The following is a 12,483-nucleotide window of genomic DNA, read 5'->3' on the forward strand; positions in this document are numbered from 1 at the left end:
TCAGCCAGGTTTGGAACATAGAGAACACGCTGACGAGACCCGCAGCAAGAGCTAGCAGACACGACGTGTGTGCGTGTGTGTGTGTATGGAGGGCAGTCTGCAGCGGCCACGTGGCCCGGGCCTCACTTTCACCGACAGCCTCAAACGTAAATTTCTTAAATCTTCCAGGCAAATGAGGATCCAGGTAAGTGAGACAACTTCAGCCAGAGCCTATTTTCGGCTGCAATGGAAGTGCGCAGGCGCAGACGACAAAGCCAGCCCCGTACACACAGGTCGAAGTCAAAGGTAGGCCCCGCCCCCAGAAGCGGAGCCAACCAGAGGGCGCGGGGCAGGCCCAGCCTCCCCGGGCTGTCCGAGAAAATCGCTCCGGCGTGTAAGCCAGAGCATAGGCAGGTCCCTCGACGCGCTCGGGCTCGATTGGCCGGCCTCCCACGGCGTGGTAACGGTCGCAGAGGCGGGGCCGGAGGCCGCTGAGCCGGCGGGATTGGGCGCGCTGCTGGAGGGCGGCGGCGGTTGAGTAAGGTGAGCGGCTCTCGGGGTTTACAGAAGCGGCCGCTGGAGGCCCTGCCTGAGGAACCCCGGGAACTGACCACACCTGCGCCCTGCGAGTGGTCAGACTGACCCTTGCTGGGGTTCCCAGAGAGGAGCAATGAAAATCCCAGTATAAAGGCCGGGGGGAGCGGGGTGACCTGAGAAACCTGGTTCAAGTCTGGCTTCCAGCCCTTTGTGATCTTTGGCTTCCCGTTTAACGTCTCAGCGCCTCAGTTTCTTCATTTGTAGGACACAGCTGGTAATTCTTGCCTTACATGGTGGTTGAAGGTTAAATGAGGTAGTAAGTGTGAAGCGTGGAATGATTGCCGGCGCAGCCTGGATTCTGGATAGGTTGTAGTTACTCCATTCCCAAGCGTCCACTAGGGCCGACCCGCTCCACTTTGCAGTTGTCAAGGTGTCTGAGAAGGTCGCTTGACTAGTGAAGGCTCGTAGCAAAAGATGGGGGATAGGCGGACGGGTAGAGTAGGTATCTCCTCCGGTTTATTAGGCCCATTTCAGAATCGGAGGGGCCTTTTTATGCGGAGCCTAATTTGATTTTATTAAGAAAATCAATGAGGTGAAAATATTGCAAGGCTAAGAGACCCGTAACACGCAGACCAAACAGGTTTTTGTACCACTTTATTTTCTAACCGTAATAATGTTAAAACACTGGGCACGCATTACCTCTGTTGGTTTCAGTCCTCTGTATGAGGTTTTGTTGTGTTGTGTTGTGTTGTTTTACTTTTGGTATTGCCAAGTAGACCCGGGCCTTCCCCGCCCCACTTTGGGGAAGAGGTGGCTGACAAGGATTTTGCCCGCAGCTTCTGCTTGGAGGCGTGTTCTGACCCTTTATGTAACCTCTCGCGGGGCGGAATGATTTGGTTGAGATGAGATCCAGTGCTAATTCCGTTTCCTTATTTGCGGTAGATTCAGTTCTTTTTAGGAACGTTAAACCCCATGTTGGCATATTTTTGGAATAGAGCTTTTGCACTTAATAGACAATAGAGACTTTGAAAGCATTGGATGTTCCATTTATTGCAGTAAAAGTGAAATATGTACTTTTGAGAAAGCTAATTGCACATTTTGATGTGACTCACTTGTAGTGAAAAATAATTACATTTTAATTTATGGTGCATGTTACAGGGGCTTCAGACCTATAAAGGGCAAGTTACCAAAGGACTCTTGGGAGACCTGGACAGTGCAAGGAGATAGAAATGTGTTTTGCTTCTCTGCGCTTGGCTTTCTATGCCGTGTACAAATGAACTCCAACCCTGCAACTCCTATTCTCACAGTCTTACTTTAGGTGTGTTATGACACTGATTAAAGCAAGCTGCACCTTCTGCTTTGGCTTTGGGAAGCATTGGGTCTCTTCTGACTCAGAGTTCCAGACCTATGTCCTGTTACAGCTTGTAGTGGGGTAAAGGCAGCTGCGAACTATTGGCACATTAATTTCACAGTACGGACTTCTGAAAAGGAGGGCTTGGTCACAGGTGAAATTGTGAAAGTTGTTCTCCCTGCCTTTGCTTTTTGTGTTCAGTGGTATTGTCTATCTGAGAGTACCCCTGCCAATGAGAATTATTCTACCTTTGAAGCCAGAATCAGAATTGATGCTAGATGATGATGGAATTGGACTCCCAGCTAAATGTTTCAACAGAGCGGGGACAGGAAAGATAAGGGGAAAGAAGACAAGGGTGAAGGCACGTGGTGGTGAGCATCGGAGGCCATTAGCTAATTCAGTTGTTCCAGCTTCTGTTTAGTGGTTACCACCAGTACGACGGATGCCTGTTCTGGGAATAACACGTGACCATTCTTACTAGGAGATGAACTTTTTAAGATTTGGGTTTCTTTATCTTTTTGAAACTTAGATGAAGATCCAGTTTCAGATATGAGAGTCACTGAGTGATCATTTCATTGAGATCAACTTGAATGACCAGGTGAAGAGTACAAGAGGATTGTGCCATGACTGAGGTATGTCTAATGTGACAGATAACTCTCTCTGGATGTTGAGAGACTGTGGAAAGGATCTACTAATTGCGGAATACTATACGTATATTTCCTTTTGACCTCCTCATAATCCTGTCAGATACTTTAATTTTTTTTTTTTGGCCACACCCCACCACAGCATGTGGGAATCTTAGTTCCCCAACCAGGGATCGAACCCATGCCCCTGCATTGGAAGTTCAGAGTCTTAACCACTGGACTGCCAGGGAAGTCCCTCCTATCAGATATTTTAAACTCAGTTAAGGAAACTGAAGCCCAGAGTGGTTAAATAACTTTTTAAGATAACACAGATAGCTGGTCACCAACTCTGATCACCACTTTTGTCCTGTGTGCCAGGCACTGTTCTATTTGTCCTTTCTATATTAACTTTCCTAATCTTCACAAGAACCTATGAGCTAAGTACTTTTATTATATTCATTTTATGATAAGGAAATTGAGGCACAGAGAGATTAGTACTTTCTTGGTTGCACGGCAGAATCCGTGATTCGAACCTAGGCATTCTGGCTATACCAGCCTTTTAGTTAGTATTTCCTTTCCTTTTGCTTTTATTGTTATTTAACAAAATCTTTGTATTAAAAAATGAATTTTTATTATGAAGTCAAACAGGAAAGAACATACATAAAGATGTGTAGCTTAATGAATTACTAAAAGACGATACCACCTAGGTCAGGGTGAAGAACCATGCTAGCTGTGTGAAGACTTTGCTCCATCCCAATTACAACTACTTGTGTACTCCCATTAGTAGCCATTCTTCTGACTTTTATAGTAATTGCTTCCTTGTGTTAAGAAAAGTTTTTTCATAAATCTGTATTCTTCACTATAATGTAGTCTTGTTCATTAAATTTAAAAAAAATCTCTTTTAATCTGTAGGTTTTCTCCCTATTCCTTTCTTTTCCTTACAATTAATCTGATAAAGAACTTGGGTCATTTGACCTGTATATCCTACAGTCTGGATTTTGCAGATTGCACACTCATGTACAGTTAATTATGTTCCTCTGCCCCGGGTAATTCCCGTATATTGGTAGCTGGGTCCAAGACTGGATCAGACTCAGATTCAATCCCTTTGGTAATTCTCTAGGTGGTGTTTGCCAAGACCATAGGAGGTGCGGAATGTCTCATTGTTTCTTTTTGTGTTTTCAGCACCTGTTGATACTTGATGCCTATATCTGTTCATTGAAGGTTGCAAAATAGTGGTATTCTAATTCTGTCATGGCTTTTTTACTTATTAGTTGGAATATTAGTCCCTTATCTATCATTTGAATATGCAGCAGTACAATTCCTTTAGGAAAGGCAGCATAAATGTTTCATTCTTTCCATTTATTTACCAATTTTGGGGAAAGTGAATCGGCTTTTTATCTTCTGAAGACAATTCTTTTTAAAAATCTAATATCAGTATGAGGTCATGAATTTAAACATTTTATGTGTTTCAGTTCATTGCAATTATCATTATTATCAAAGCTCATGTGGTCTCATCTTCGGCTGGGGGGAGCCTATTCAAGCCTATCCTTTTGATATGACCTTACTAGTCTTTAATAGCTTCCTTGTTGTCTGATATCTTAAATTAATTCTGTCCCAAATCTGAAATCATCATTTCTTCAAGAAACTCTGTTTTTTTAAAGAAGGAAATAGCATTTCAAGATCATAATCTGTATTCTAGGGATACTGAGTCAGTCTCTGTTTGAGGCCTTTCAGTAGACAGGTAGATATAAGTATCCTAGCTCTATCTATAGACGCACACAGAACTCTTTTCATCTTGTAAAGCTGAAACGTTATACTCGTTAAACAATAACTCACCATCCCCCCAAGACCCAGGCAACCACCATTCTACTTTCTGTATAAGTGGAATCATACAGCATTTGTTTTTTTGTGATTAGCTAATGTCCTTAAAGTTCATCCATGTTGTAGCGTATGTGAACATTTCCTTCCTGTTTAAGGCTGAATAATATTCCATTGTATGGATATACCATATTTTGCTTATCCATTCATCTCTTGACTGAACTTGGGTTACTTCCACATTTTAGCTATTGTGAATAGTGCTGCTATGAACATGGATGTACAAATATCTCTTCAAGACCCTGCTTTCAATTCTTTTGACTATACCCAGAAGTAGAATTGCTGAATCATAAGGGCAATTCTACAGTTAGTTTTTTGAAGAACCACCATGCTGTTTTTCACAGCAGCTGTACCATTTGACATTCCTACCAACAGTGCACAAGGGTTTCAATTTCTCCATGTACTCACCAACATCCTCACTATCTGTGTTTTTGATAGTAGCCATCCTAATGGGTATGAGGTGGTATCTCATTGTAGTTTTGATTTGCATTTACCTAATGGGTAGTGATATTGAAATCTTTTCATGTGTTTATGGGCATTTTTATATATTCTTTAGATAAGTTCAAGTTCCTTGCCCATTTTTTTTTTTTTTCCTTGCCCATTTTTTAATCAGAATTTTTGTTGTTGAGTTTCAGGAATTCTCTCTATATTCTGGATGTTAATACCTTATCACAAATGATTTGCAAATATTTTCTCCCATTCCATGGATTGCCTGTTCACTCTGTTGACAATATGTTTTGATGCACAGAAGTTTTAAATTTTTGTGAAGTCCAATTTGTCTATTTTTACTTTTGTTGCCTGTGCCTTTGGTGTCATATCCACGAAATCATTGCCAAATCCAGGATTGTGAAGCTTTTACCCTACGTTTTCTTCTAAGAGTTTTATAGTTTTGGCTCTTACATTTAGATCTTTGATCCATTTTGAGTTAATTTTTGTGTATGGTCTTAAGGGTCCAACTTCATTCTTTTTACAGTTTTTCCAGAAGAGGAAGAGACTGACCATTCCCCTTTGAAGGATTTTTGGCACTCTTGTTGAAAATCATTTGACAATAAATGTGAGGAATTATATCTGGGCTCTTTATTCTCCTCCATTGGTCTGTATGCCAGTACCACTATGTTTTGATTTTTGTAGCTTTGCAGTGAGCTTTAAAATCAGGAAGTGTGACTCCTCCAGCTTCTTTCTTCTTTTTCAAGATTGTATTGGCTATTCAGGGTCCCTTGAGATTCCCTATGTTCTTTAGGATGGGTTCTCTATTTCTGCAAAAAATGTCATTGGGATTTTGATGGGGATTACACTGAATCTGTAGATTGCTTTAGTTAGTATTGATGTCTTAATAAGTCTTATGATCCATGAACATAGGATATATTCCCATTTATTTATGTCTGTTTAATTTTTTGAGCAATGTTTTGTAGTTTTCATTGTACAAGGCTTTCACCTCCTTGGTTAAGTTTACTCCCGTTTTTATTCATTTTTATGCTGTTATAAATGGAGTTGTTAATTTCCTTTTTGGGTTATTCATTGTTAGTGTGTAGAAATGCACTGATTTTTATATGTTGATTTTTGTATCCTGCTACTTTGCTGAATTCATTTATTCTAACAGTTTTCTGTGTGTATGTGTATGTGTGTATTCTTTAGGGTTTTCTGCATATAAAATCATATCATCTGCACATAGACATAATTTTACTTCTTCCTTTCCAATTTGGATGCCTTTTATTTCTATTTCTTGCTTAATTGCTTGGTGAGAACTTCCAATTCTACATGGAATAAAAAGACTTTTACACAGAAAACTATAAAACTGAAGAAAGAAATCAAAGATGACACAAAGAGATGGAGAAATATACTATGTTCTTGGACTGGAATAATCAATATTGTGAAAATGACTGTACTACCCAAAGCAATCTACAGATTCAGTGCAATCCCTATCAGATTACCAATGGCTTTCTTCACAGAATTAGATCAAAAAATTTTACAATTTGTATGGAAACACAAAAGACCCTGAATAGCCAAAGCAATCTTGACAAAGAAAAACTGAGCTGGAGGAATCAGGCTCTCTGACTTCGGACTATACTACAAAGCTACAGTAATCAAGACAGTATGGTAGTGGCACAAAAACAGAACTATAGATCAATGGTACAGGATAGAAAGCCCAGAGATAAACCCGTGCACCTATGGTCACCTAATCTATGACAGAGGAGGCAAGAATATACAATGGAGAAAAGACAGACTCTTCAGTAATTGGTGCTGGGAAAACTGGACAGCTACATGTAAAAGAATGAAATTAGAACACCATACCTAATGCCATACACTGAAGTTTTCAAAATGGATTAAAGACCTAAATAGACCAGACACTATAAAACTCTTAGAGGAAAACATAGGAAAAACACTCTGACATAAACCACAGCAAGATCTTTTTTGACCCATGTCCTAGAGTAATGAAAATAAAAACAAAAATAAACAAATGGGACATAATTAAACTTAAAAAGCTTTTGCACAGCAAAGGAAACCATAAACAAGACGAAAAGACAACCCTCAGAATGGGAAAAAATATTTGCAAACAAAGCAACAGACAAAGGATTAATCTCTGAAATATACAAACAGCTCATGGAGCTCAATATCAAAAAAACAAACAACCCAATCAAAAATTGGGCAGAAGACCTAAATAGACATTTCTCCAAAGGAGACTTACAGATGGCCAAGAGGCACATGAAAAGATGGTCAACATCACTAAATTATTAGAGAAATGCAAATCAAAACTACAATGAGGTATCATCTCACACCAGTCAGAATGGCCATCATCAAAAAATCTACAAACAGTAAATGCTGGAGAGGGTGTGGAGAAAAGGGAACCCTCTTGCACTGTTGGTGAGAACGTAAATTGATACAGCCACTATGGAGAACAGTATGGAGGTGCCTTAAAAAAGTAAATATAGGACTACCGTATGATCCAGCAATCCCACTACTGGGCATATACCCTGAGAAAACCATAATTCAAAATGACACATGTACTCCAATGTTCATTGCAGCACTATTTACAATAGCCAGGACATGGAAACAACCTAAGTGTCCAATGACAGATGAATGGATATAGAAGATGTAGTACTTATATACAATGGAATATTACTCAGCCATAAAAAGGAACGAAATTGGGTCATTTTTGGAGATGTGGATGGACCTAGAGTCTGTCATACAGAGTGAAGTAAGTCAGAAAGAGAAAAACAAATATCGTATATTAACTCATATATGTGGAATCCAGAAAAATGGTACAAATGAACCTATTTCCAGGGCAGAAATAGAGATGCAGATGTAGAGAATGGACATGTGGACATGGTGGGGGGAAGGGCAGGGTGGGACGAATCGGGAGATTAGGATTGACATATATACACTACCATGTGTAAAATAGATAGCTAGTGGGAACCTGCTGTATAGCACAGGGAGCTCAGCTCCATGCTCTGTGATGACCTGGATGAGTGGGATGGGGGTGGAGTGGGAGGGAGGTCCAAGGGGGAGGGGATATATGTATACATATAGCTGATTCACTATGTTGTGCACCAGAAACTAACACAACATTGTAAAGCAATTATACTCCAAAAAAAAAAAAAGTGGTGAATATGGACATCCTTGCCTTGTTCCTCATCTTGGAAAGCTTTCAGTCTTTCACCATTGAGTATGATGTTTGCTGTAGCTTTTTTATATATGGCTTTTATTTTGTTGAGTTAGTTTCCTTCTATTCCTAGTTTGTTGAGTGTTTCTATCATGAAACGGTGTTGGGTTTTGTCAAATGCTTTTTCTGCATCAGTTGAGATGATGATTTTTTTTTCCTTCATTCCATTAATGTAGTGTAATACGTTGATTTCTTTTCATATGTTGAACTATTTCTACATTCCAACTATAACTCCCACTTGGAAATGGTGTGTAATCCTTTTAATAAGCTGCTGAATTTGGTTTACTAGTATTTTGTTGAGGATTTTTGCACTGATGCTTATAAGGCATATTAGTCTTTAGTTTTCTTTTCTTGTATTGTCTTTGTCTGGTTTTGATATTAGGGTAATGCTAACCTCCACGAATGAGTTAGGAAGTGTTCCCTCCTCTTTAATATTTTGGAAAAGTTTGAGAAGGATTGCTAATAGTTCTTTAAATGTTTTGGTAGAATTCCTCAGTGAAGCCACCAGGTCCAAGGCTTTTCTTTGTTTGGAGTTTTTTGATTACTGATTCAATCTCCTTACTAGTTATAGGTGTACTGAGATTTTCTATTTCTTTGTGATTCAGTCTTGGTAAGTTTTGTGTTTCTAGGAATTTATCCATTTCATTTTGGTTATCTAATTTGTTGGCATACCATTGTTCATAGTACTGTTTTATACTTTAAATTTCTGTATAATTGATAGTAATGTCCCCACTTTCATTTCTGATTTTAATAATTTGAATCTTCTCTTTTTTTCTATTCATCTAGCTAAACATTTGTCATTTTTGTTGATCTTTTCAGCTGTCTTTCATTGACTTCCTCTATTGCTTTCCTATTCTCTATTTCCTTTGTTTCTACTCTAATTAATCTTTATTATTTTCTTTCCTTTGCTAGCTTTAGGTTTAGTTTGTTATTCTTTTTCTAGTTCTTTAAGTTGTAAAGTTAGGTTGTTAATTTGAGACCTTTCGCATTTTTTTTTTTTTTTTTTTTTTAATGTCTGAAACATTTATATTAACATATTTCCATACATATTTCCATACAAATACAAATATGATTTTTAGAAATTTCATGTAATGTCTGAAACATTTATATTAACATATTTCCATACATATTTCCATACAAATACAAATATAAGATTTTTAGAAATTTCATGTAATGTCTGAAACATTTATATTAACATGTTTCCATACAAATAACCCAATGAAAGTTTAGTATTAGTTGTTTTGTTTGTTTTTTTATACTGCAGGTTCTTATTAGGCATCAATTTTATACACATCAGTGTATACATGTCAGTCCCAATCGCCCAATTCAGCACAGCACCATCCCCACCCCACCGCAGTTTTCCCCCCTTGGTATCCATATGTCCATTCTCTACATCTGTGTCTCAACTTCTGCCCTGCAAACTGGCTCATCTGTACCATTTTTCTAGGTTCCACATACATGCATTAATATACGATATTTGTTTTTCTCTTTCTGACTTACTTCACTCTGTATGACAGTCTCTAGATCCATCCACGTCTCAACAAATGACTCAATTTCGTTCCTTTTTATGGCTGAGTAATATTCCATTGTATATATGTACCACAACTTCTTTATCCATTCGTCTGTTGATGGGCATTTAGGTTGCTTCCATGACCTGGCTATTGTAAATAGTGCTGCAATGAACATTCGGGTGCATGTGTCTTTTTGAATTACGGTTTTCTCTGGGTATATGCCCAGTAGTGGGATTGCTGGGTCATATGGTAATTCTATTTTTAGTTTTTTAAGGAACCTCCATATTGTTCTCCATAGTGGCTGTATCAATTTACATTCCCACCAACAGTGCAAGAGGGTTCCCTTTTCACCACACCCTCTCCAGCATTTGTTGTTTGTAGATTTTCTGATGATGCCCATTCTAACAGGAGTGAGGTGATACCTCATTGTAGTTTTGATTTGCATTTCTCTAATAATTAGTGATGTTGAGCATCTTTTCATGTGCTTCGTGGCCATCTGTATGTCTTCTTTGGAGAAATGTCTATTTAGGTCTTCTGCCCATTTTTGGATTGGGGTGTTTGTTTCTTTGATATTGAGCTGAATGAGCTGTTTATATATTTTGGAGATTAATCCTTTGTCCGTTGATTCATTTGCAAATATTTTCTCCCATTCTGAGGGTTGTCTTTTCGTCTTGTTTATGGTTTCCTTTGCTGTGCAAAAGCTTTGAAGTTTCATTAGGTCCCACTTGTTTATTTTTGTTTTTATTTCCATTACTCTAGGAGGTGGATCAAAAAAGATCTTGCTGTGATTTATGTCAAAGAGTGTTCTTCCTATGTTTTCCTCTAAGAGTTTTATAGTGTCCAGTCTTATATTTAGGTCTCTAATCCATTTTGAGTTTATTTTTGTGTATGGTGTTAGGGAGTATTCTAATTTCATTCTTTTACATGTAGCTGTCCAGTTTTCCCAGCACCACTTATTGAAGAGACTGTCTTTTCTCCATTGTATATCTTTGCCTCCTTTGTCATAGATTAGTTGACCATAGGTGCGTGGGTTAATGTCTGGGCTTTCTATCTTGTTCCATTGATCTATGTTTCTGTTTTTGTGCCAGTACCATATTGTCTTGATTACTGTAGCTTTGTAGTATAGTCTGAAGTCAGGGAGTCTGATTCCTCCAGTTCCATTTTTTTGCCTCAAGACTGCTTTGGCTATTCGGGGTCTTTTGTGTCTCCATACAAATTTTAAGATGATTTGTTCTAGCTCCGTAAAAAATGCCATTGGTAATTTGATAGGGATTGCATTGAATCTGTAGATTGCTTTGGGTAGTATAGTCATTTTCACAATGTTGATTCTTCCAATCCAAGAACATGGTATATCTCTCCATCTGTTGGTATCATCTTTAATTTCTTTCATCAGTGTCTTATAGTTTTCTGCATACAGGTCTTTTGTCTCCCTAGGTAGGTTTATTCCTAGGTATTTTATTCTTTTTGTTGCAATGGTAAATGGGAGTGTTTCCATAATTTCTCTTTCAGATTTTTCATCATTAGTGTATAGGAATGCAAGAGATTTCTGTGCATTAATTTTGTATCCTGCAACTTTACCATATTCATTAATTAGCTCTAGCAGTTTTCTGGTGGCAGTTTTAGGATTCTCTATGTATAGTATCATGTCATCCGCAAACAGTGACAGTTTTACTTCTTCTTTTCCAATTTGTATTCCTTTTATTTCTTTTTCTTCTCTGATTGCCGTGGCTAGGACTTCCAAAACTATGTTGAATAATAGTGGTGAGAGTGGACATCCTTGTCTCGTTCCTGATCTTAGAGGAAATGCTTTCAGTTTTTCACCATTGAGAATGATGTTTGCTGTGGGTTTGTCATATATGGCCTTTATTATGTTGAGGTAGGTTCCCTCTATGCCCACTTTCTGGAGAGTTTTTATCAGAAATGGGTGTTGAATTTTGTCAAAAGCTTTTTCTGCATCTATTGAGATGATCATATGGTTTTTATTCTTCAATTTGTTAATATGGTGTATCACATTGATTGATTTGCGTATATTGAAGAATCCTTGCATCCCTGGGATAAATCCCACTTGATCGTGGTGTATGATCCTTTTAATGTGTTGTTGGATTCTGTTTGCTAGTATTTTGTTGAGGATTTTTGCATCTATATTCATCAGTGATATTGGTCTGTAATTTTCTTTTTTTGTAGTGTCTTTGTCTGGTTTTGGTATCAGGGTGATGGTGGCCTCATAGAATGAGTTTGGGAGTGTTCCTTCCTCTGCAATTTTTTGGAAGAGTTTGAGAAGGATGGGTGTTAGCTCTTCTCTAAATGTTTGATAGAATTCACCTGTGAAGCCATCTGGTCCTGGACTTTTGTTTGTTGGAAGATTTTTAATCACAGTTTCAATTTCATTACTTGTGATTGGTCTGTTCATATTTTCTATTTCTTCCTGGTTCAGTCTTGGAAGGTTATACCTTTCTAAGAATTTGTCCATTTCTTCCAGGTTGTCCATTTTATTGGCATAAAGTTGCTTGTAGTAGTCTCTTAGGATGCTTTGTATTTCTGCGGTGTCTGTTGTAACTTCTCCTTTTTCATTTCTGATTTTATTGATTTGAGTCCTCTCCCTCTTTTTCTTGATGAGTCTGGCTAATGGCTTATCAATTTTGTTTATCTTCTCAAAGAACCAACTTTTAGTTTTATTGATCTTTGCTATTGTTTTCTTTGTTTCTATTTCATTTATTTCTGCTCTGATCTTTATGATTTCTTTCCTTCTGCTAACTTTGGGTTTTGTTTGTTCTTCTTTCTCTAGTTTCTTTAGGTGTAAGGTTAGATTGTTTACTTGAGCTTTTTCTTGTTTCTTTAGGTAGGCTTGTATAGCTATAAACTTCCCTCTTAGAACTGCTTTTGCTGCATCCCATAGGTTTTGGGTCGTCGTGTTTTCATTGTCATTTGTCTCTAGGTATTTTTTGA

At 38.1% G+C, this 12,483-nt stretch overlaps 1 protein-coding gene across 3 annotated transcripts in view; it reads left to right on the plus strand.

Moving 5' to 3' along the window:
* Nucleotides 1-433: 433 nt before the first annotated feature.
* CEP70 (centrosomal protein 70) overlaps nucleotides 434-12,483 on the plus strand; it is an 80,407-nt gene continuing 68,357 nt past the window's right edge. For 2 of the 3 annotated variants that reach the window (XM_059921906.1, XM_059921908.1), the window contains exons 1-2: nucleotides 434-522; nucleotides 2,397-2,499. In XM_059921906.1, coding sequence (XP_059777889.1) covers nucleotides 2,491-2,499 — 9 coding nt within the window. In that variant the 5' untranslated portion in view covers nucleotides 434-522; nucleotides 2,397-2,490. The other variant, XM_059921907.1, reaches the window with a different exon arrangement.

This window comes from Balaenoptera ricei, chromosome 4, assembly GCF_028023285.1.
Source record: "Balaenoptera ricei isolate mBalRic1 chromosome 4, mBalRic1.hap2, whole genome shotgun sequence".
NCBI lineage: Eukaryota > Metazoa > Chordata > Mammalia > Artiodactyla > Balaenopteridae > Balaenoptera > Balaenoptera ricei.